This window comes from Hippopotamus amphibius, chromosome 15 (genome assembly GCF_030028045.1).
Source record: "Hippopotamus amphibius kiboko isolate mHipAmp2 chromosome 15, mHipAmp2.hap2, whole genome shotgun sequence".
Lineage (NCBI taxonomy): Eukaryota > Metazoa > Chordata > Mammalia > Artiodactyla > Hippopotamidae > Hippopotamus > Hippopotamus amphibius.
In genome coordinates this window covers 2,758,129-2,782,374 of record NC_080200.1, presented here as the reverse complement: position 1 = coordinate 2,782,374, position 24,246 = coordinate 2,758,129, and the positions used below count along the sequence as shown (strand labels likewise).

Sequence of the window (24,246 nt, the reverse complement as noted above, 5' to 3'; positions counted from 1 at the left end):
GGATTCGAACTCACGTCCCCAACATCTAGCGCCCCCGCGCGGCGAGGCGGGCTGGAAGAACTACGTTTCCCAGCACGCCCCGCGGACCTGCGCATGCCCAGTGGCCCGGGAGCGCTGCGCGGACAGATCAGCCGGCGCCCTGTCCGGGAATCGGCGAGCGGCAGCGACTGGCAGGACCGGACCAGCCCCGGCGCGGGGTCCTGGGGGCCGCACGGGTTGGGGCCACCTCGGTTTGGGAAGTGAGTGTTCCGGCGGGGCGGAGCGAGGTCTGAAGACAGCGCCTGAGGTCACGGGTCTGAAGTCTTGAGCCTGGGGTCTGCGAGAAGACTGGGGTCTTAACTCTCAGCTTTAGGGTCGAGTTGTGTCTTCAGGCTGGGTCTGAGGTGCAGGTCTGAGCCTTGGAGTCGATCTTGAGCGTGGCATTGGAGGTTTTGAGATGAGAGTCTGCTTTCTGGCATCTTGGAATTCTAGTGTTAAGTCTGAAGTTCTGGGTCTAAAGTCCTGGACTGAGGTCTGGAGTCCTGGGTCTCAGGGTCCTACACCTGTCGGGTCTGTATAGTCAGAGTGTGTCTCCAGCCTGGGTTCCACATCCCCGGGCAGGAAGATTTGGAAGAACCAGGGCTGGGGTGAACAGGATCCACGAATGGGGAGAGATCTGGCGTGACGGCTACAGGGGAATCCCCTGGGGTTTGGAGCCCGGGAAGCCACTGCCTTACGACTGCTCATTCTGCACCTCAGTTTGTTCATCTGTAAAATGGGGAATCATAGCAGAGCCTTCCTTGCAGGGTATGATGGGGATTAAATTCTGTGTCCTTTGAGAACAGCACCCAGGTACAGCCTAGTACCAAATTGGAAGCCAGGAAATGTCATCTTTGATTCTGTGTTTTAGATGCTGGCTTGAGCCTAGGGTCCAGGCATGGAATTCCTGACAACCCCCCAGCCCCCTCCAGGACCTCCAGCCATGGACCTTGAGGAGCCCAGGGATACACTTTCACCCTCTCAGGACCTCACCCCTGATCGCCAGTGGAACCCGGCACCAGGAGGCCCCAGCAGCCTGAGTCAGATGGAACTTGACGGGCTAAATATTCAGGACCTGGTGCAACAGTTTGAAGCTCTGCCGGGTGATCTGGTGGGCCTGTCCCTGGAAGGACCCCCGTGCCCCTTGCACATTGCCACTGGCCATGGCCTGGCCCCAAGGGACATCACCGATGCCCACGGGCTCTTGTCCGCCGAAGCCGACCGGGAAGACTTGCTGAGCCTCTTGCAACAAGATGAGTGCCCTCCTTCCCGGTCGGGTCCCCGGGAACCTCCGGACCCTGCTCCTCGTCTCTTGCAGCCCCCTGAGGACCCAGAGGAGGATGCTGGCTCCCAGGAGTGGGCAGAGGGAGCCTCTGCCGAGCGGGAAGAGAGCAGGAGCTCAAGCAGCTCCCCGGAACCTTGGCTGGAGACAGTACCTCTGGTCACTCCTGAAGAGCCACCTGCCAGTGCCCAGGTAGAGCCCACCCCGCCCCCCCAGGCCACCTCCACTGCCAGGAGACAAGCAGGAGGACTCAGGCCTGCCCTCTTCTGTCTTCTTCCAGAGCCCCAAGACACTGGCTTCCTACCCTGCCCTCCAGGAGGGTGAGTGTCCCGCCCATCCTGACCCCAGGGACTTAGGGGTTTCAGAACAGCCCAACTCAAGCCCCCAAAATCTGGCACAAAGTTTGCCAGTAAGGAGTTGCTTCTAGAGAGGCTCTGAGGTTGGTTTTGAGTAGATTCCAGACACCTGAAAGAGGAGAGACAGTCATGAGAATGTTCTAGAATGAGTAGGGGGTGGTAGGGCAGGTGGTAGCACTTGATTCTAGAGCTAGCAAATTATCATCCGTGGACCTTCTGGTATGTCTTGTGAGCTAAGATGGCTTCTACATTTTTATTTACTTATTTATGTATTTTTAATCTTTTTTTGGCTGCGCCTAGCGGCATATAGGATCTTAGTTCCCCAACCAGGGATTGAACCCGTGCCCCCTGCAGTGGAAGCACAGAGTCCTAACCTCTGGACCACCAGGGAAGTCCCATGCATTTTTAAATGGTTGAAAAAAATTGAAAGATGACAGGTGAAAACAATAGACAATTCAAATTTCAGTGTCTGCAAATAAAGTTTTATCAGAACAAACTCACGCCCAGTCATTCACGTGTTGTCTGTGACAGCTTTCATATTACTACTCCCAGATTGAGTAGTTGCAACAGGGACCATCTGGCCCACAAAATAAAAAATATTTCTGTTTGGGCCTTCGCAGAAAAGTTTGCCAGTCTGTCCTCCAGGCACGAGAAGTACTGTTCTGGCCACCTGGAATGTTCTAGAATATCCTCTCCCACTATCTGAGGCTCTAGGTCAAAGAACAAGTTCTGTGGTTGTGGGAAAGGGAGCTGGTTTGAACTTGTAGTTCCAAGAGGGTTCTAGAGTCATGGGTGGAGGTGTGATTCACCTAGAGAGTTCCAGAACCTGGCATTTTGCCTGTGGTTCTAGATTAAAGAGACCTGGGCTGATGAGGGTGTTCTGGAATGATGGACAGAGCTTCGGGTTCTACTCAGACTGGGGAGTTCTAGAACTGTGGAGTGAATAGAATTTATCTCCGATTCTAGACCATTGGGAGCTGTGCTAGAACTGGGCAGAGCTGTCCAATTCTAGAGTTGTCAGAAAGTTTTAGAGCTATCCGACAGAAATATACTTTGAGACGCAGGTCACCTGAAATTTTTTTCACTTGAAATTTTTTAGTTATCCGCATTAAAAAGCCAAACACTTAGAATTAACTTTAATAACATTTTAATTAACTTGATATATTTTAAATGTTTCACCATATAATCACCATTTTGTAATTATTTTACATATTTTTTACGTGAGAGCTCCACAATCCCACGTGTGTTTTGCACTTACGGCACATCTCAGTCCAGACCAGCCGCATTTCGAGTGCGCAGTACCCACCCACTGGCACCTGGCTGGCATATTGGATGGTGCAGTTCTAAGCACCCCAGAGCGCTTATCCGTTGTTCCAGAATGCTTAGATCATGAAGGATGATGGGTAGAAGTGGCTGTCCTTTAAGTTCACAGGAATGTGGTTTCATTCCCTGGGGCCTCTATCTGTGGTTTTCCAAAAAGCCTTAGCTATGGGTTAGAATAATCTAGAATCACTGGCACTGCTGTCTGGCTCTCCGTTGCTCAGGGAATTCTGGAGCCATGGGGGCAATGCTTTCTGTGGTTCTGGGCTGGGTTGGGGAGATTCTAGAACTATGAGCAGAGTTCTTTGTTTCTAGATTGTTCCGATAATTCTTAGAATTGCCGGGGGACACCTGCAGTTGTGAATTATTGAGGGGATTCTAGAACCATAGGAAGAGATTCCCAATGTTGTCTTTTTTCTTTTTTTTAACATTTATTATTTATTTTTTATTTTTGGCTGCGTTGGGTCTTCGTTGCTGTGCACAGGCTCTCTCTAGTTGCGGTGAGCGGGGGTTACTCTTCATTGCAGTGCACAGGTTTCTCATTGTGGTGGCTTCTCTTGTTGCAGAGCACAGGCTTTAGGCGCAAGGGCTTCAGTAGTTGTGGTGCATGGGCTCAGTAGTTGTGGCTCGCAGGCTCTAGAGCACAGGCTTAGTAGTTGTGGCGTGTGGGCTCAGTAGTTGTGGTGCATGGGCTTAGTTGCTCAGTGGCATATGGGATCTTCCCGGACCAGAGCTTGAACCTGTGTCCCCTGCATTGGCAGGCAGATTCTTCACCACTGCGCTACCAGGGAAGCCCCCACAATGTCATTTTTTTTTTTAATTTATTTTATTGGCTGTGTTGGGTCTTTTTTTGCTGTGCGCAGGCTTTCTTTTTAGTTGCAGTGAGTGGGGGTTACTCTTCATTGTGGTGCTCAGGCTCCTCATTGCCGTGGCTTCTCTTGTTGCGGAGCACGGGCTCTAGGCGCGTGGGCTTCAGTAGTTGCAGCACATGGGCTCAATAGTTGTGGCTCATGGGCTCTAAAGCGCAGGCTCAATAGTTGTGGTGCACAGGCTTAGTTGCTTCGCAGCAGATGTTATCCTCCTAGAGCAGGGATGGAACCCCTGTCCCCTGCATTGGCAGGCGGATTCTCAACCACTGCGCCACCTAGGAAGCCCCCCCTCACCCCCACCCAATGTCACCTTGATTAAGAAGTTCTGGAATCACAGAGTGGAAAAGTCTGATTCTGGAGTGTTGTAGGTTTCTAGAATCCCTGGCAGAATTCTGGGGTTTGAGACCTGTCACGGACTTCTAGAATCACAGGTCAGGGGCCACCTGGGGTCCCGGACAGTATGAGAGTTTGAGGTATGTGGAGAGTCTGTGCAGTTCTGTGACCATGGAGTTGAGTTGTCCGTGGTCCCCGGCTAATAGGAGAGAATTCTAGAACAGTGGGCAGAGCTTACTGGCTCTAGATTGATCGGGATTCCAGAAGCATATCCAGCAGAGTTGCCTATTATTCTGTAACGTCATGGGTCTTAGAAATAGGTGGGACTGTCTGGTCCTGGCCTGCTTCCTGGAATGCTAGAAACACAGGGCAGCAGTGTCTGTGGGCACTAGAGCTGTGTCTGGATCTGGCCATGGTTTTGGACGCACAGCTCCTGAAACCACGTCCTCTGCCTGGGAGTCCTTGAGCCGTGGGCAGAGCCGGCTCTAGACGGATGGAGGGCTCTACCTCCGTGAGGACCGAGCTGCTGGTCTGTGGCTCCAGCTGATGGGGGCGCCCTGGGCCAGTGGGCGGGCCTGTGCGTCTCCAAGGGCTAAGCCGCCAGAACTCTCTGTGCTTGCAGACCCTTCAGGGCTCTGAGCAGAGCCTGCAGGCGCAGGCGAGCCTGGCAGGACTTCTAAGGGGCTGACCCGCCTCTGCTGTCGCCCTCAGTGTCCGGCCCCTGTGACCACGAAGACCTCCTAGACGGTGTCATATTCGGGGCCAAGTACCTGGGCTCCACCCAGCTAGTGTCGGAGCGAAACCCGCCCCCCAGCACGCGCATGGCACAGGCCCAGGAAGCCATGGACCGCGTCAAGGTGAAGCCAGGGGCCAGCGGGCGGGTGGGTGGGCGGGCGGACTGCAGGCTGGGTCCCCCGAGGCCCCCCCAGCCTGGCGGGTCAGCGTCTGGGTCTTTGGGGGCCTCCACGTCCCACCCCGCCCCCGCAGGCCCCGGATGGGGAGACTCAGCCCATGACGGAGGTGGACCTCTTCGTCTCCACCAAGAGGGTCAAGGTTCTGACGGCCGACTCCCAGGTGCGGGGCCAGGGCCTGGCCTCTGGGCCGTGGGGGGCTCTGCCGAGGGTGGGGCCGGTTGAGGCGCCCTCGCAGCCTGCCCAGCCCGGTCTCCCCGCCCGCTCCAGGAGGCCATGATGGACCACGCCCTGCAGACCATCTCCTACATCGCCGACATCGGCAGCATCCTGGTGCTCATGGCCCGGCGGCGGCTGGCCCGGCGGCCGGCACCCCAGCCCCACAGCCGCCGGCTCTACAAGATGATCTGCCACGTTTTCCACTCAGAGGACGTGAGCCGCAGCCTCTGGTGTCCTGGGGGTGGAGGTGGGGGGAGGGGGGGCGGGACTTACATCGGCCCCGGCTCTCCGCCAGAGCCCCACGTGGCCCCACGCTCACCCCAGCATCCTTCCCTCCTCCCCCTCTGGGCCCTGAGCCGTATATTCCAGGCCTTCCTGTAAGACCCTGAGACTGGCAGCCAGCTCTCCAAACCCTCCGCGCCCCAGGCCTGTCTCCCTTCCCCTCCCCCTAGCGGCTTGGGGGGCAGTCTCACCTGGGGGCCGGAGGGCCAGCTCTGGGGATGTCGGTGGATGGCGGGGACGTGGAGGTGGGTGGGACCCCCAGAGAGGTGCCGCCCCCCCCTCCCCCCCAGGCCCAGCTCATTGCTCAGGCCATCGGCCAGGCCTTTGCCGTGGCCTACAGCCAGTTCCTGCGGGAAAGTGGGATTGACCCCAGCCAGGTGGGCTCCCAGCAGAGCCAGGGGGCCTCGGGCCCCGGCCACCTCCACAACGGGGACCTCGACCACTTCTCCAACAGCGAAAACTGCAGAGAGGTGAGCCAGCGGGTCCCCCCACCCCGGCGCACCGAGTGGCCCTGAAGGCCTGCGGTGCCCCCCTCCCCCACCTTCCCCTGCCTCCTCCAAGCAGCCCTCAGGCGCCGCCCGTGCCCCGCCAGGTGTGCATCGAGAAACGCCGGGGCGAGGGTCTGGGCGTGGCCCTGGTGGAGTCGGGCTGGGGCTCCTTGCTGCCCACGGCCGTCATCGCCAACCTGCTGCACGGGGGCCCCGCCGAGCGCTCGGGGGCCCTCAGCATCGGGGACCGCATCACCGCCATCAACGGGACCAGCCTGGTGGGGCTGCCCCTGGCCGCCTGCCAGGCCGCCGTCCGCGTGAGTCCTCCCGGGTGGCAGAGGGCCTGCAAGGGCCCCCAGGTGTCAGGCCCGCCTCCCCCACGGGGCCAGGAAGGGGAGCCCGAGGCCGGGTCTCTGTGGCTCAGCCCAGGAGGGGCAGGTCGAGCGTCAAGTCCTACCCGCTTCCGTGCACTTAGGGAAACCGAGGCTCAGAGAGGGGGGGGTCCAGGGACACCCCCCTGCTGCTGCGGGAGCAGGATTGGAAGGCAAGGCCTTTCCTCTGCCGCAAGGCAGCAAATGTGTTCTTGAGTTTTGACCTTCTGCCCAGACAGGGAAACTGAGACCCAGAGGTGGGGAGGGACCTGGCCAGGCCGGAAGGGCAGGCCTGACCATGGGGTCCACGCAGCGTGTTCCTGAGTGTTTGTAACCCTGCCTTGTGGGCACTGCTTTTGACCATGAGGAAACGGAGGCCCAGGGAGAGGAGAGGCGCACAGCTCTGTCTCTGAGGCCGCCCAGCTCTGGCCTCCGTTCTTAACCGCATCTCAAGGGGTCTTGTAGAATCTACAGCTTCCATTCTGAGTATGAGTGGGTAGACAGAGGCCCAGAAGGGGATGCAGCTCGACAAGAAGTCTGCGAGAGCCCTTCCCCTGGCCCCTGGAGGCCCAGCCAGGCCAACAGCCCCCATCCTGCACAGGAAGTGAAGTCGCAGACGCTGGTGACCCTCAGTATTGTCCACTGCCCACCGGTCACCACGGCCGTCATCCGCCGGCCCCACGTCCGGGAGCAGCTGGGCTTCTGCGTCGAGGACGGCATCGTGAGCCCCCAGCCCAGGGAGCGGGTGGGGTGTGGGCGGCCCCAAGCGCGTCCCCCCGACCAGCGTGGCCCTCCCTGTCCCCCCAGATCTGCAGCCTCCTCCGGGGCGGCATCGCCGAGCGCGGGGGCGTCCGCGTCGGGCACCGCATCATTGAGATCAATGGGCAGAGTGTGGTGGCCACGCCCCACGCCCGCATCATCGAGCTGCTCACGGAGGCCCACATCGAGGTGCGCGGGGCTGGCGGGCCGGGGCTCGGGTGGGAGGAGCCCCGCTGTGGGCGGGGCACGAATGGGAGGGGCCCGCCTCCAGCCGCCGCCTCCTCTCCGCCCCCAGGTCCACATCAAGACGATGCCTGTCGCCACCTACCGCCTGCTCACAGGTCAGGAGCAGCCGGTGTACCTGTGACCCGCCACCTTCACCCCCACCACTCACCCCCACCACGGTGCCTTAGCCCCCACCGGCCTTGGAACTCCGTCTGCGGACCCTCGGTCGGGGCCCCAAAGGTTTCTTGGCTCTATATTATTTTGTGATGTAAAAAAATGAAAAGCTTATTGAATGCGCAGAGTCTCGGATCGGGGTCTGTGGGGTCAAGAGAGGAAAGACAACACCCTCCTCTGGCTCCTTGTCCCTGGAAGTCACTAGAAGCCAGTGCTGTGAAAATACTCTATTTATTAAAGACCGTTCAGAGGGAGGCAGGTTGCCAGGTTCTGTATGGGAAACTGAGCCTCAGTTCCAGGGAGAAAAAGGGAGGACAGGCCAGCTGGCCACCTGGGTGGGGTCACAGGTCAGTGGCCGGTCCCCAGTCGTAGCCCTCTTCATCAGAGGACTCCACATCTCGGGCCCGTGTAAACTTTTTCCTCAGAGCGTCGCGCTCATATGTCCTAGGGGTCAGAGGAAGGAATAGAGGCTGTGGATGGGTAGGATGTGGACTTACCTACCATTAACTGAGTTGACCCTGGGCTAGGCACAGTGGGTGTAGTCAGAGATGAGCAAGACTGGAAGACTCCTATACATCCTTCAAAGCCCCAGCTCCAATGCCCCCTTCCTTCAGGAAGCCCTCCCAATCCTCCCAGGAAGAGGATTCCTACTCCCATGGCCCTGATTACATGGGGCTTGGAATGGCTCTGTCTGGCTGTATCTCACCCACTAGGCTCCAGCACCATGAAGGCATAGCTTGCTCTAGGTCTCTTTACCCCAAACCCTGAGTCCCACAGGGAGGCTTGAGGGGCCCCAGTGTGGAGTACAGGGGCTCTTACCGCATGCTGTCCTGTTGCCATTGACCCTGAGGGTGGCGGCCATCCACCTTGGAGAGGGAGAAAAGAGGTTAACACTTTCCCCCTAAAGTATGATCAGTCGGGATGAGTAAGCACCCCCATCCTGCCTCCCCACCTTTGGGGAGTGCTACCCACAGGCTTTCTGCTTGCCCCCACAGAAGTCTGGAGCTCATCCCCAATTTTAAATGAGAAAACAGGCTGGGACAGGGGAAGGCCATGGCTGTGATCTCCCAGCCTGTCAGCAAAGGGATAGTGGGGTTTCCCATCTGTGACATTCCTCAGAGGGCTGTTTTCAGGAGTTCATAAATGAATTCATGTATGTCAAGTGCTTAGAGTAGAGTCTGCCCCATAAGCAGGATGCCGTGGACAGTTGAGCAGGTTGGGTACTGCACAACCCCAAGGAGCACCATTCTATGAGAGACATAGATTTGTACGTTTTTACATTTTCCTAGAGAGGGTCTGGAGGAATTTGTCAAATTCACACAAAGGCACCTCAGGGGCTGAGGCAGCCTCACATAGAATAAGTACTAAGTCAATTTTGTTATTGTTAAAACCCGCCTACTGTGGGTGGCGACTTGGACTAAGTGTATTCAGTGTAAACAAGCTTGTGGGACTTCCCCGATGTTCCAGTGGTTAGGACTCTGAGCTTCCACTGCAGGGGATCCTGGTTCCATCCCCAGTCCGGGGCTAAGATCCCACAAGCCGTGCAGTGCGGCCAAAAAACAAAACAAAACAACAACAAAATAAACAACAAGCTTGTGACATCAAGACTTTACTATCAACCCCTGTATCTCAGATAAGGAAACTCATGCAGAGTTTAAATATTTGCTTTGAGTGACTCAGTGGTTCTAATACCCTAGATCTAGGTCCCAGATACTGATCTGGTCGGGGAAGTTTCTGTTCCTCAACATTCTGGCAGAAAATAGGCTCCCTAGGTGTCCCAGCCCCATCCCAAGACCCTTGCCGGGGCCACCCCAGGGCTCTGCTCACCTGGGCCCCTCGGTGACGCAAGGATCTCCCGTGATCCTGCAGGATCCGGGGCTCGTCCTCCAGCACGGGCTCTGAGGACCGGGCCAGGGCTGGTGCCGGAGGCCCCTCTTCCGTGTCCGTGTGGGGCCCACCCTCGCCGTCCGTGTAGCCCTCGCCATCTGTGTAGACGCCGCCCTCGCCATCTGTCTCGTAGTCACTATTGACCCGGCTGTCACAGCTCAGATCCGCAGAGCTGTCAGCCAGGCTGCGGTGAGGGAGGTCCAGGTTGTCCTCCGAGGAGCTGTCCAGCTGCGGGTGTGCATGGCGGGCTGAGCCGAGACCCCCAGCCCCGGCCCTCCCTGATCTTAGACCAAACCCCAGACCTGGGACACCACCCTTCAGACTCCAGTCCTCAACCTCAAATTGAGGCTTAACCCTTGACCCCAAGGTGAGTACTGACATTGCCCTTGCTCCAGACTAAGCCCCCAAATATGAGCCAATTCCCAACCCTTGACTCCAGCCCCAGGAGGAGACCCCAATCCCCAAACCAAGTCACCCAATCCCATCTCACCCCAGGAACTAGGTCCAGACCCTTAGCCTCAGGTCAAATCTTGGCCTTGGCCATGCCCCCGGCCCCTAACCCAGCCTTAAGTCCAGACAGGCCCCAAACCCTGGCCCAGGTACCTGGTCCTCGGCCATCCAGATGGGCCGTGTCTGCTGCTCTTGGATGATAGCCTTGAGCTCTTGGTACCAGGAGTCACTTGTGCCGTGCAGGGGGATAGTGGCTGCGGGGAGGGGGCATTAGCATGGCCGGGAGACTCAGGCCAAGACCCACCACCCACCCCGGACCCTCTGCTCCCGCATCACCTGTGAAGAGGTGGTCGCTGTGCTTCCGCAGCTTCTGGGCCTGAGCATAGAGGCGGCGGGAGCTGTGGCGGGAGGCTGGAGCCAGCCATTGGCGCAGTGCCTTGAGGGCTGTCCGGCTCTCAGGGACACAGAAGACCACGATGGGGTAGTACTGCACGTAGTTGAGGCGCTCTACAGCTGAGGGTGTCACATCCAGAAGCGCATGCTTGTCCTGGGCCAGGCCAGTGTTGGCGGCAGTGGGGGAGGGAGACAGAGGGAAAGAGAGAGAGACAGTGGAGGGAAAAACACCCAGAGAGAGAGCATCAGAGACAGGTGAAGAATCGGAGAGATGGAGATGAAGAGTCTGAGGTCCGAGTAGACCCCAGCCTCTCACATCTGCAGGCCAGCGTGTTGGGATGGGGCTTGGTGATAGCCCGGGCCACGGTGTCTTGAGCACCAGAGCCCCAGTTTGAGTCTCTGTTCCTTCCCTGGATTTGCTGCTGTGTGACTCTGGGCAGGCTCTCTCTCCCTCAAGTCCCCCACATCACAAAGCCTCCAAGAGGTGGCTCCGTGGAAAACCACACTTGCGGGGTGTGGAGCCAGAACAGGTTGGAGGCCTGAGCCTCAGTTTCCCCATCCATGAAATGGGACCCACAGCAGAGCCTTGCTTACTTTCTCTGCAATCACCCGCACGGTGTCCAGTTTGATGATCTTGGAGGGGCTGTCGGTCCTCGACACGCTCTCTGTGGAGGGGGGAGGCAACCAGCAGCTTCAGGAGGGCAGTCCAATGGCCTTTCAAATTTGTGTCTACCAGCACCTCCCCTGCTCAAGAACCCACCATGGCTCCCCATGGCCCTTGAGAGAATTCCTAACACTGGCAGCAGCAGCTCCTATTGGCCCCACGCCTGACATCACACTGGGTCCCCTCCTGACCACGGCCCTCAACTCCTCCTCCTCCTGAACAGGGGTGGCTATTACTGGCCCATCTGGCAGATGGGGAAACTGAGCCTCAGGGACATAAGGTCACCAGCTCAGAGTCACTGAGCCAACGACTAGCATGATGTCTGCTCCAGACACTCACTCTCCCAGACTCGGTCCCAACTCTGGGCCTTTGCTTGGGTAGTGACCCAAGAGAAGCTACACTGCCATCCCCTATGTGCCCTCTAGGACCTGAGATGGAGCACTGCTTCCTCCAGGAAGCCCTCCTAGATAGCCTGGCAGCTGAGGGAAAAGGCACGCCGTGCCCTGAGGGGCCTAAAAGGGAAGGGGACACAACCTTGCCTTTTTTTCTCTTTGTTGTGGTAAAATGTGTGTAACATAAAATGTACCATCTTAACCACTTTTAAGTGCACAGCTCAGTGGCATTAAGTCCATTCATATTGCTGGGCAACCATCCCCACCGTCCATCTCCAGAACTTTCTCATCTTCCCAAACTGAAACTCCGACCCCATGAAACACGGACTCCCCATCCCCTCCCCCAGCCCCTGACCCCACCATCTACTCCCTGTCTCTGTGGGTCCGACTTCTCTAGGGACCTCCCGTGAGTGGAATCAGACAGTATGTGTTCTTCTGTGTCTGGCTTCTCTCACTGAGCATCACGTCCTCAAAGTTCACCTGTGTTGTAGCAGGTGTCAGAATCTCCTCCCTTTTCCAAGGCTGCATAATATTGCACAGTGTGGAGGGACCACATTGTGTTTATCCATCACCTGTTGATGGGCACTTGGGTTGTGTCCACCTTTCAGCTGCTATGAGTTGTGCTCAACCTTCATGTATAAGTTTCGGTTCAAGTTGCAGCTTTCAGTTCTTTTCACGTGTCACAAAAAATTGTTTTGACTTCTTTTCAACCATTTGAAATATATAAATACCATTCTTAACTAGCAGGCTGAAAAAAAAACAGCCAGATTTAGCCCAGGAGCTGTAATTTGCTGATTCCCTACTCTAGCTTAATTGTTTCTATAGTTGTTTTGGTCTCCTCAGGAGACCCTGTGTATTTGTTTGGTGCTGTGTCTATAGCTCAATAGACAAATCTCTTGAACAAATGAAGAACAGACGATTGGCAATTGTCCAATCAGCTTCATTGGCAATGGCTGCCTGGTGACCTGTGTTAAGAAGGATTCTGAGGCTCTGTCCTGGCAAAGAGTGCCAAGATTGATTGAGGATGTCTGGCCCAGGCATTGGCGCGGGCGCTGATGGCTGATCTGCCTCATGTTTGGCATGGTTGTTCCAACTCTTTCCCCAAAACAGCATCACTAGGAACCCCCTTATCAAGATGCCTCAACTCCAGAGGCGGAGAAAGGGTTCTGAAATGATTCACCAGCGAGGTTGCTATGGGACCTGGTTTCTCACCTGCAATTTCAAACTCATCAGGCATCTCGGCAGTCAACTTCTGCATAGCAATGTCCGCCACGGGTCCCAGGATCACCACCGGGCGCTTGAAACTGGCTGCGGGGCAGAGAAGCAATGACGAGACTCAGGATCCCATGTGGGACAAAGGCAGCTAGCCTCTTGCACAACTGCTTCTCCACTTTCTCCATAGCAGACCTAGCCAGGCTCATGGCTGCCCAGCTAAAGACTACAACTCCCAGCGTCCCTTGCAGCTAGGGGTGGCCATGTGACTATGCCCTGGCCAATAGGATGCAAGCAGAATGATGTGTGCCATCTGGGTTGCATTCTTCAAGGGAAGGTGTGAGACCTCTTCGCCTTCTTACACAGGGACTGTTACTTGAAAAGGAAACTTCTTGTTTATACAATTCGGGGTCTGTTAGAACAATTGAACACAGCTAACTCAGTGGTTGGCAACCACCATTACAATCCTTGGGCCACTTCCGGACCACTGCCTGTTTTTGTAAATAAAGTTTTATTGGTGCAGAGTCACATCCAGTTATGTCCCGTCTCTGCTGCCTTCCTGCAGAGTTGAGTTGTTTGAACAGAAACCATCTGGACTGCAAAGCCTAAAATACCATCCATCCCTTTGCAGGAAGACCTCATTTGACCCCTGGCCTCACTGATACTCCCTTTCACCAATGAGGAAGCGGGTGCGGAAGGCATCTTGGCTGGAGAAAAGTGAGTAGCCGGCCCGCTCTTTACACCTGACCCTTCTCTTTTTCGCCTCTCTTTCTAGGCCTCCCTCGCTCTTAAAAGCTCAACACGTTCAGATTTCTAAACTTTCGTTGGCTGGGGGTAGAAATTAAGTACATTGCCTTTTATGTTTGAGTCTTTTTTGTCTGGACGTTGGAGCAGCTGCTGGGAAGCAGCTCAGCCCTTTCCCCTCCTGGGTCACCTGCTATTCCCAACCTCCCGCCGGTTTCAGCCTCTGCACCTGGTTTTAATCCTTCTGCCCTGAGGCTGTGGGCAAGAACTTAATCTCTTCCCTTCCTGAAACGTGAATGAGGTGTATTTTATTTTATTTTTTTTTGGCTGCATTGGGTCTTTGTTGCTGTGGCGAGCGGGGGCTACTCTTTGTTGCGGTGTGCAGGTCGTGGCTTCTCTTGTTGTGACTTTTCTTGCTGCGGAGCATGGGCTCTAGGCGTGTGGCCTTCAGTAGTTGCAGTGCACAGGCTCAGTAGTTGTGGCTCACAGGCTCTAGAGCAGAGGCTCAGTAGTTGCAGCACACGGGCTTAGTTGCCCCGCGGCAGGTGGGATCTTCCCGGACCAGGGATCGAACCCGTGTCCCCTGCCTTGGCAGGCGGATTCTTAACCACTGTGCCCCCAGGGAAGTCCTTGAATGAGGTGTATTTTTACCCCTGGTTCTCGGGTAGGGAAAGGATCTATGTGCTGGGTTTGTGCCTGTGTATTTTCATCCTAAAGTAATCAAAAGGGAGTATATTGGGTGAAGGAGAGAGGTAAGGATCGTGGCTTCTGAACACTCTGAATTGAGCCACTCCCCCCCACCCCCGCCCCCAGCCTCCCTGGCCCACCTTCTCGCAGCACCACGCGTTCGTATGGCGGGTAGTGACCCTGTTTGGTCAGAGCCGACAGATCCTCGCGGCTCCGATGGGTGGTCTTCTTGGCTCCCCTACGAAGACCCCGCAGCCGCCAGAACTCGGCGCGTGTGCTGGAGCCCGCTGAGGCTCCGGGCCCGATCCCTGCGGCCCGCTGGGCAGCCTCCAGACTAGCCAGCTGCTCCGCCCTGGAGAGAAGGGAGGAGATGAGTGAGCACCGCGGTCCAGGATCACAGCCCCAAAGACGTCCATGGCCTAATCCCCAGGCCTGGGAATATGTCACCTCTCACGGCAAAGGGGACATTGCAGGTGGGATTAAGTTAAGGCCCCTGAGATGGGAATGACTCAGGATTCCCCGGGAGGCCCAGTGTCATCCAAGGGTCCTCATAAGAGGGAGGCAGGAGGGTCCAAGGCAGAGAGAGATGGGAGACACTGTGCTGCTGGCTGTGAGGATGGAGGAAGGGGCCGCGAGCCAGGGATGCAGCGCTTCTAGAAGCTGGAAAAGGCAGGAACCGATGCTCCCCTGGAGCCTCCGGAGGGACCAGCCCTGCCCACGCCTGGATTTAGCCCCGTCAGACTCATTTCTGATCTCCAGAATATGAGATGACAAATGCGTGTCCTTCCAAGCCCCTAGGTTTATGGTAGCTTTTTACAGCAGCTGCAGGAAACTCATACAAGCACTGATTGGTCGGCCCTGAGCCTTCTGCACGCCTCCCCAGAGTGAATCACCAAAGATGATACATCGTGATGCTGTGCCGAGTTCCAGTGGGCGGTCCCCACCTGCTCTGGTTGGGGATGATACCCCGCTCTTTCTCCCGGAGGTCACGCCCCATGCGCACCGCCAGCCAGTGGCCTCCGCGGGCGAGGCTCTGCCCGGGCCCAGGGTACAGCGTGTCCAGCACATGGAAGACGTCTCCGCGGGTGAAGCCCAGGCCGGATGGTGGGCTGGCCTCCATCTCAAAATGCGTGCGGATGTAGAAGGAGTCGCCCACGCAGGACTGCACCATCTTCTGGAAGACTGTGGATGGGGAGGCTCCGTGAGCTGGCGGGGCCGCCGCCCAGACCCGACCCCTCCCCAGGGCCTGGCCGTGGATCCCAGCTCCGTTCACACGTGCACTCACACTCACACTCACACACACTCACTGTCCTGTTTCCGTTGCGTCACCAGCTGCACCTCCTCGCCGGGGGGCAGCCCCAGCAGGAACTGTACCGCCTCCTCCCGGGTCAGGTTCTGGAACGGGGTATCATTCACCTGCCGGGATGGGGATGCATGGGTGGGACAGGATCCAGGTAAGAGATCCCAGCTCTTCCTCCGGACAAAGCCCTCCCCCCAACTCTTTCCAGAGCTGCTGTCAAGAGCCCCGGACACTGGGGCACGGCTTTCTGAAAGGGGCATTGCCCTGTGGCAGCCCAGACATCACACATACACACGAAGGTCTGGCCCAGAAACCAGACACAGGACATGCACGGGAAATGCGGTCAGTCCAGGTGTAACCAAGGCCCTTTGGGTTCTCAGCATCAAGACATGGGAACGCCTGGGCTTCCCTGGTGGCACAGTGGTTGAGAATCCGCCTGTCAATGCAGGGGACACGGGTTCGATCCCTGCTCCAGGAAGATCCCACATGCCGCGAAGCAACTAAGCCCATGTGCCACAATTGTTGAGCCTGTGCTTTAGAGCCCGTGAGCCACAACTATTGAGCCCATGTGCTGCAACTCCTGAAGCCCATGCGCCTAGAGCCCATGCTCTGCAACAAGAGAAACCATGGCAATGAGGAGCCCGTGCACCACAACGAAGAGTAGCCCCCACTCACTGCAACTAAAAAGAAAGCCCGCACGCAGCAAAAAAGACCCAACACAGCCAATAAAATAAATAAATAAATAAATAAATAAATAAATAAATAAAAATAAATTTATAAAAAAAGGGAAATAAAAAAGCAATCCACCTGCCAATTCAGAGGACATGGGTTTGAGCCCTGGTCCGGGAAGATCCCACATGCTGCAGAACAACTAAGCCTGTGTGCCACAACTACTGAGCCCGTGTGCCTCAACTACTGAAGCCTGAGCACCTAGAGCCTATGCTCCACAACAACAAGAGAAGCCACGGCAATGAGAAGCCCGTGCACCGCAATGAAGAGTAGCCCCTGCTCGCCGCAACTTGAGAAAGCCCTCACACAGCAATGAAGACCCAACGCAGCCAAAAAAATAAGTAAAATAATAAATAAATCTTAAAAAAAGAAAGACATGTGAACAGGGGTCACAGCTGTGACAGAATCAGGATCCTGGTGGGAATGTTGTGATACTCAAAAGAGTCAAGAGAAGCGTGGGCTCATGACAGGGACACAATATACAGACCCGGACAGTGGGTCACAGACACTGATAATCTTCGCAGTAAAGACACTCCACGAAGGCCCGACTTGGATGAGGCCAGGACCCGGACATGGGAGATGGAGGTGGCACAGAAAGGGACTGCAGGTGGATGTGGGGATCGAGGCTGTGGCGTGCGCAGTGTGGTCACAACATGGTCAACTCAGGCGTGATACAAACAAGAAGACTGTGACATCGATAACAAGGCAGTGACCTGGGAAAGGTCACGAGCTGGACATCGAGGTCATGACATGGACAACAAGGATGTGACATGGACGAGGTCATGACCCAATCAACAAGGTCAGGATACAGACAGGGAAGCCTTAATATGTTCAAATGTCTCTGGGGGTCTTGCCAGTTCCCAGGGGGTCCCGGGGGAAGGACACACAACCAGTAACAGACTCGGGTACCACCCATCACGCCCACGCGCTCACCGCCAGCTGCCCCCTCTCACCTGCAAAATCTCATCTCCCTCCTGGACGCCCTGCCCGTCAGCCGGGCTACCCGCCTGCACCCCGGACACAAAGATGCCCACATCGTTGCCACCAGCTAGCCGCAGCCCGACGTTCGTGCCCTTGACGAAGCGGACCACCCGCGAGTCTGGGCTGTACCTGTACCAGGAGGCGGAGGTGGTGTCAGACGCATGGGAGAGGCCCCGCCCAAACAGTCCCACATGGTGGTCCCATGCTAGAAGGCAGGCGATGGGGTCTGGGAAGGCAGGTGATGGGGTCTGGGAAGGCAGCCTGGGGTGTGAGAGTCCTCAGCTGGGGTTTTTTTTTTCTGGGGTACATACCTGTGATTCTCCACGCTCTGATGGCTGGGTACCCTGTAGATGTCATAGTTCCTTTGCCTCGGGGAGTCTGAAAGGGAACAGCCAGTTTTTCCCAAGCATGCTGACCTGTCCAGACGCCAAACCATCTCCCACCCCACCCCCAATTTTCGGCTGCTCCACGCGGCATGCGGGATCTTAGTTCCCTGCCCTGGGATTGAACCCGCGCCCGCTGCACTGGAAGCACAGAGTCTTAACCACTGGACTGCCAGGGAAGTCCCCAGCCACCAAACTTTTGCTGTAGGGTGTCCCTGCCCCTTGGAATGCGGCCTTCCAGCCCCCGCTCCTCCCCAGGGAACTGTCCCTGACCTCTCAGGCTCATGGCAGCCTCCCCCCGCTCTGCCTGGCACAGCCTCATTGGCTGGGATCAGAAAAATCAGAGGAGGGGTGCTCAGAGTCACCACCCTCTGCTCACCTGGTTCTGACGCAGTCCTAGAATCCACTGAACGTTCCCGCCGAAGCTGGGGGCTCTCCCTGGTAGGGAACAGATTTGCGGTGGGGCGGGGGGGAGGGGACATCAGGCAGGAATTTTTAGGAGAATTTTAATTTATCGGCACTTGGGTTCTAATCCTGGTCCTGCCCCTCTGCAGCTGTGTGACCTCAGGCCCTCTGCTTCCCCTCTCTGAACCTCAGTTTCCTCCTCCAAGCCTTGGGATGGCAGAGTTGAGTCAAGGCCTCAAAATGAGATGAGGCTGTGGCAAACGGTCATGTTTACTGTTTTAATATTCGTGAAGTTATAGAAGGTGCTCTGGACTGAACGTCTGTGTCCCCCCAAATTCACATGCTGAAGCCCTAACCCCCAACGGGATGGTATCAGGAGGCGGGGCCTTTGGAGGTGACCAGGTTTAAATGAGGTCATGAGGGTGGGGCCCCCATGATGGGATTCGTGTCCTTATAAGAGGCACCCGCGATCACTCTCTCCACCGTGTGAACACACAGCGAGAAGGCGGCCATCCACAGGCCAGGAAGAGGCCTTCATCAGAAACCAGCCATGCCACACCCTGGCTGTGGACTTCCGGCCTCCTGTCTATGCTATTTTGTTAGCAGCCCAAGCTGACTAACAGAGTTAAACCACAGGACGGAAAGAAATCCCCTGCAAAATCAACCCACGGTTAGCTCGGAGGAGTTACTTTCCAGACCTTTCAGATGGTTTCAAAGAAACATGTGGGGAAATATATACTTTTGAAAGAAAATCAAGATCAGGCCATATGTTAGCATTTCCGACACCCAGCCTGAGTGAGTGGGGGTGGGGAAAGACACTTGAGAATGACACACCCCCAGCCCAGGCTTCTCGGGGCAGGTGCAAAGAGTACAGGGTCTGTGTCAGAGAAACAAGCTACTCGGAGCCGTCTGTCCACAGATCCTTCTGTGTGCCCATGGAATCCCCAGGAAGATCACACAAGAGTCCCCCAAACCCTTTGAGATGCCACCCTGTGTCATTCTACAATCTGATTCATTCACTGTACACGATGCCAAGTGCATTTTCCCAAGGCCTTTTCAGTATACTCCCAGAGACATCCTTTTTCATGGCTATCAACTATTCCCAAGCAAGGATTATATTATAACAATCGTAATAAAGAGCATTCACTACAGGCTAAGCACACATGCACCGTCTCCTTGTCACTGCTAATTAGCGCCCTAAAGAGGCAATGATGGAGTGAGAGTTGGGGCCTTGGTGTGGGTGCTCCTCTGGCCTCTAAGCTAGACCACAATGATCCCCCCACCTCCTGGTCATCATGCCTGTGTAGTCCCCTTCCCTGAACAGACCCACCTGCTGAGGGCCTGAGTCCTCCCACCAGCAGCCATGTGAGGGAGCATAGAAGGGGGTCACCTACCCCCAGAAGCCCACAGCCCTAGACCACGTCTTGACAATAACCTCACGAGACCATGAACCAGAACCACCCAGCTAAGCCGCCCCCGATTCCTGACTCTCAGTAACAATGAGATAATACTAGTTTGGTTGTTTCAAACAGCCAGGTTTGGGGTTCATTTGTTATGCAGCTGTAGGTAACAGATACAACCCCCTACTTCACAGGGGGCTTCAGGCTTAAATGAGGTGCCCATTACCTAGTCCCCAAGTGTGAGGCAGTTATGTTTTTGAAGGCATTGAATTGTGTCTGTTGAAGTCCTAACCCCCAGGATCTCAGAATGGGAACTCATTTGGGAACAGGGTCATTGCGAAGTGATTAGTGAACTTCAGGGCATACTGGAGCAGGGTGGGGGGATCGCTAATCCACTCTGACTGGTGTCCTTAGGAAAAGGGGACATCTGGACACAGAGACATACACTGGGGAAGATGACATGAGGACACAAGCGGGGAGAGGGCCCCCTGGGAGCCAAGGAGGCTACCAGAAGCTAGGAGAAATGCCTGGAACAGATTTTCCCTTAAGAGCCTTCAGAGGCAGCATGGCCCTGACACTGTGACTTGGGACTTTGGTCTCCAGGACTTTGAGACCATAAATTTCTGTGGTCCTAAGCCACGTGGTTTGTGGCACTTTGCTACTGCAGCCCCAGGAGACTAACAAGATAACTGCCACTTTTTCCCTTTTATGAACATCATAACAAACATGCATCCTCCAATCCTTGCACACAGCCATGGCTATTTTGCCCCCAAGAGAACTCTCTAAAAGAAGCCTTGCTGGGTGAAAGGGCTTATGCATTTTGAAGTCTTCTAAGATGTGTTATAAAATTCAATCCCTTCTGCTTTAAGTCCACTCATACCTGGTTCTCCCGAGACCAAGAACTCTGAGCCACAATAAGGAGGCAAAAAGGACTGAGTGTGGAAGGAGAGGCCTCTTCCAGGCAGGCCGCCATGACTGCACCCTCAAGGCTACCCCATGTTGGAAAAGATATGCTCATGTTCCCCCCCCATTTAGCCATTCTTGCCAATGGAGTGACATACACAGGGGAGTTGGTTCGGCTGGCGTCCGGACTCTGCTGCCCGTGCTGGGGTGGTGGTGGGATGTGGGATGGTGGCGCCTGGGACATTTCTGAGTCGAGGTCTGAGATATCTGCGGGGGAAAGCACGTCTCAGCCACAGTCACGCCTTCCAAGCTGGACCCATTTCACAGACGGGCACATCAGACCCTTCTAAGCAAAGGGGCCCAAACCAGAGTCAGGCTCAGCTGCGGGCCTCCAGCCCTGACTTGCTGTGTGGCCTTGGGCAAATTTCTGTCCCTCTCTGAGCCTCTCAGGGCCAGGCTTGCCAACTCCTGCTTGGCCCTGCCTGGCACAGCCTGCCTCCCTGGCCCTCCGTTCGAACCTCCCTGCCCAGGGCCGGCCTCCTGGCCCCTCACCCTCCAGGAGGGAGCTGTCGCTGTCACTGACGGCCGGAGGGATATTCACCAGGAACTGGCCTCGGTCCCTGAGCACCAGCAGAGTCAGTTTCCCTTCTGACTTCTCAATCAGTTGCCGTGTGTCACTCAGTGACAGATTCTCACTGGACACCCCATTGATCTAAAAGGGATCAGGAAGGAAGAGAAGAATCAAGTTCATGAGAGCTGGGGATACTAGAAACAGATACCTTGGTGGGGGGACTAGAAACACACAACCTTCAGGGGTTACTAAAAACAGACATTCTCAAGAGAAAATGATAGAATTGCATTCCTGCTGTGAGAGGAGACTATGTCAAGAACTGACCTCTGGAAGAATTCCAGAAACAGAATTTTCTAAGAGGGGTGGGGGAGGCACTTGGGAAAAATTAAAAATAAATTGACTCATCTCCCCAGTGGGTGAAATTTCTCAAGAGACACTGGGAATAGATATTAGAAACAACTCAGGAGTGATATTAGTGACAACTCTCACTGGGGGAGAGGGAATAAATACCTAGATACTAGAAACAATTTCTAGGAGGTACTAGAAACAAATAGCTAGAAGTGGATTAGAAACATCCAATTCCTGGGAGATTGGGATTGCCATATATACATTACTAATAAGAAAAAAAATCAAATTATACACTTTAAATATATGCAGTTTATTGTATGTCAATTGTATCTCAATAAAAGTTCTTAAAGGGAAAAAGAAAAAGAAACATCCAATTCCTAGGAAGGATTTAATGTCATCTCCACTCACCAGGAATCCATTCCTGACATTTTCTCTTGGGAATATCTGTTTTCAGTAACCCTTGGGACTGTGAGTTTCTAGCCCCCAGTCCCACCTCCAAGCTCTGTTTCAAGTGTCAGCCCCAAACTACTAGAAACAGACAATTCCTCAGGGTCACTAGAAACGGACAACTCTGAGGAGACTCTAGAAAAAATCAACCAGAGTAATTTGGAAATCAAACACTAGGAATCACTAGAAACAGATTTTCAGGGGAGGAGTCTGGAAGGAAATCAAGCTCTTAAGGCAGAGCTGCTCCTCGAAGCGTGGTCTCCAGACCATTCAGCCACCTAAGTCAGGTCCATGAATCAGCGCTATAGCCAGCTGGTCATGTGATTCTGAGGATACTAGAAACAGACAACCCAAAAAGGGTACTAGAAACTGACATTTGGCAATGGATTAGTAGCAGATGAGGGGAAGTGGGGAATATCCTTCCGGAAACAGGCAACAATGCAGGAGGCAAGTGGTTCAGGGCCAGCTCTGCTGACCTTGCCATGTGACTCAGTAACACCGTTACCCCCCGGCCCTGGTCTCCCTGCTTCCTGATGGGAAGCCTTGGGCTCACCTGTAGGATGAGGTCTCCTTCCTGCAGCCCGCGATTCCGGGCAGCCAGGCCTGAATCTGTGATGTGTTTGATGAAGATCTGACTGCCCAGTTTCACCCCAAAATCTGTGGGGGGAAGAGGAGGGAAACTGAGGCAGGGCCTGGGGTCTGGGCTGCCGGGGGCTCTCAGACCTCCGCTTTCTCTCCTGCCCTTGACCATTCTGCCTTCCAGGCTGCTGTCCTGCAGGGAAAGGGCAGGCTTCAGCCTGCCACCCTTTCCAGCGGGCACTCTTCCCCCTGCAGGTGCCTGTTGGTGGGTGACAAAGCAGACCTGGTTCCCTGTAGTTGGGGGAAGATGCAACACACAAGCACCAGGTGATGCTGAGTGCTGTAAGGAGAGAAAGCCGGGAGATGGGGGAGAGTGGTCTGGAGGGGCAGTTTGGGGCCAGGTGGTCGGGGGAAGGCCTCTCTGAGGGGGTGATGTCTGAGCCACATCTTGGATGAAGCAAGGGAGCAAACCCTTCAAGGGTCTTGGGAAGGTCGTTTCAGGTTGGGGGGGGGTGGTGGGGAATAGCCCGTGCAAAGGCCCTGGGGCAGGGATTCTGATGTCATTGTGGGGCAGTCAGTAGCAGGCCCCTGAGAAGGAGCAGAGCCCACGTTGTCCCTTCCTGACACCCTGATGGCATCACCAAAGGGGCTTCAGGGTCACAACCCCAATACTCAGTGACATCATGATGAGTGTTTTCAGGATTTTCAAAATTACAATGTGAGGTAGATGTCCCAGTGCCATTTGTCACATCATGACCAGGATTCCAAGGCCACAAAGCTGCCATGGAATCAAGACACGGGTGAGAGGTCATGTCCCTACTGTTCTATACCTACTAATACCTTGACCGTCTACTGATGTCATGATGTGCAAGTTCCCTGTTGCTCTAACAATACGCCACAAACTTAGTGCCTATAACACAACACAAATTTATCTCACAGTCTAAGATGGGCTCCACAGGGTTAAATCCAGGCAGGACTGGTCCCTCTGGAGGCTCCAGGGGAGCATCAGTTTCCGCCTTTTCCAGCGTCTAGAGGCACCCCGCATCCCTGGCTCGCGGCCCCTTCCTCCCTCCTCACAGCCAGCAGCGCAGCCTCTCCTGTCTCTCTCTGCCTTGGACCCTCCCGCCTCCCTCTTTTTTTTCTTTCTTCCTTTTTTTTTTGTTTTTTAAACCTTACTAGCTTTATTCAATTTTTTTTTTTTTTTTTTTTTTTTTTGGCACATGGGCTTAGTTGCTCCGCGGCATGTGGGATCTTCCTGGAGCTGGGATCGAACCTGTGACCTCTGCATTGGCAGGCGGATTCTTAACCACTGCGCCACCTAGGAAGCCCCCGCCTCCCTCTTATACGGACCCTGTGATGACGGTGGGCCCCCCGGGGAATCCAGGGTCATCCCCGTCTCAGGGGCCTCAACTTCATCCCACCTGCCAAGTCTCCTCTGCCCCATGAGGTGACACGTCCACAGGTCCTGGGACCAGGATGTGGGCATTTTGGGGGGCCATTATTCTGCTGACCACACACCATATGGGATCGGATGTCGGGGCAGCAGTGTTGCCCCTCTCTGGGGATGCCAAGCCCCACCGCCAAAAACGTGGCCGCACACTCACCGTCGCTCTCTCTCTTCCGCACCAGCACAGACGTCACGGGCCGCATCTGCACGTCCTGCCGCGGCAGCCGCTTGAAGCCGGACACCAGGGCCAGCCCGTTGGCCTCAGAGCCGCCGCCTGGGCTCCTGCGCCCGTGGCTGCCCGCCCGGCTCCGGCGACCCATCCTCGGCCGGCGGGAGCGCTCGCCCCAGGAGCGGCCAGAGCCACTGGACGTGTCACCCTCGTAGCCCCGGCCATGGTCAGCCTCATCCAGCTGCCGTGGCCCATCCTCCTCGTCCGAGTCCTGGCGTCCCAGGCCAGAGATGGTCTTGGTGGCGGGCAGCTGGACTTTCCGGGGACGCTTCACCGTCTGTTAGGGGAGGCAGAGATGGTCACGGGGTGGACAGCTCAATCCCTGCCCCACCGCCTGGGTGACCCTGGGCAACCCTGGTCCCTGTGGGCCTTGGCATCCAAGCTGTGAAATGGGAACAAGATTCCACTTGCCTGGGGACGCTTATACTGCCCATGGGCAGCAGGACCAGGGGGTGCAGGGCTCAGCCCGGGGCAGAGGTGCCACCCGA

At 55.7% G+C, this 24,246-nt stretch overlaps 2 protein-coding genes across 5 annotated transcripts in view; one reads left to right on the top strand and one right to left on the bottom strand.

Moving 5' to 3' along the window:
• Positions 1–107: 107 nt before the first annotated feature.
• Positions 108–23,848, top strand: APBA3 (amyloid beta precursor protein binding family A member 3). Of its 2 annotated transcripts, XR_009049182.1 has the most exons (13): positions 108–239; positions 890–1,492; positions 1,581–1,620; positions 4,890–5,035; positions 5,166–5,252; positions 5,360–5,521; positions 5,881–6,060; positions 6,183–6,395; positions 7,051–7,170; positions 7,257–7,397; positions 7,504–7,673; positions 13,237–13,322; positions 23,712–23,848. XR_009049182.1 is itself a non-coding variant. In XM_057708860.1 (11 exons), exons 2-11 carry the CDS (start codon positions 917–919, stop codon positions 7,573–7,575), a joined length of 1,737 nt encoding a protein of 578 aa, XP_057564843.1. In that variant the 5' UTR covers positions 108–239; positions 890–916; the 3' UTR covers positions 7,576–7,728. The 2 variants fall into 2 exon arrangements, 1 of the variants encoding a protein (XP_057564843.1); XM_057708860.1 differs by lacking the exons at positions 13,237–13,322; positions 23,712–23,848 and having other exon boundaries at positions 7,504–7,728.
• Positions 7,820–24,246, bottom strand: part of TJP3 (tight junction protein 3) — a 29,372-nt gene continuing 12,945 nt past the window's right edge. For all 3 annotated transcript variants that reach the window (XM_057708858.1, XM_057708857.1, XM_057708859.1), the window contains 17 exons: positions 23,687–24,035; positions 22,057–22,160; positions 20,690–20,849; positions 20,296–20,404; positions 17,809–17,867; positions 17,358–17,424; positions 17,019–17,175; positions 15,344–15,452; positions 14,981–15,218; positions 14,177–14,388; positions 12,606–12,701; positions 10,932–11,002; positions 10,281–10,491; positions 10,098–10,198; positions 9,435–9,722; positions 8,427–8,473; positions 7,820–8,051 (listed from right to left, as the gene is read on the bottom strand). In XM_057708858.1, coding sequence (XP_057564841.1) covers positions 7,949–8,051; positions 8,427–8,473; positions 9,435–9,722; positions 10,098–10,198; positions 10,281–10,491; positions 10,932–11,002; positions 12,606–12,701; positions 14,177–14,388; positions 14,981–15,218; positions 15,344–15,452; positions 17,019–17,175; positions 17,358–17,424; positions 17,809–17,867; positions 20,296–20,404; positions 20,690–20,849; positions 22,057–22,160; positions 23,687–24,035 — 2,481 coding nt within the window. In that variant the 3' untranslated portion in view covers positions 7,820–7,948. The remainder of the gene's footprint in view (positions 8,052–8,426; positions 8,474–9,434; positions 9,723–10,097; positions 10,199–10,280; positions 10,492–10,931; positions 11,003–12,605; positions 12,702–14,176; positions 14,389–14,980; positions 15,219–15,343; positions 15,453–17,018; positions 17,176–17,357; positions 17,425–17,808; positions 17,868–20,295; positions 20,405–20,689; positions 20,850–22,056; positions 22,161–23,686; positions 24,036–24,246) is intronic.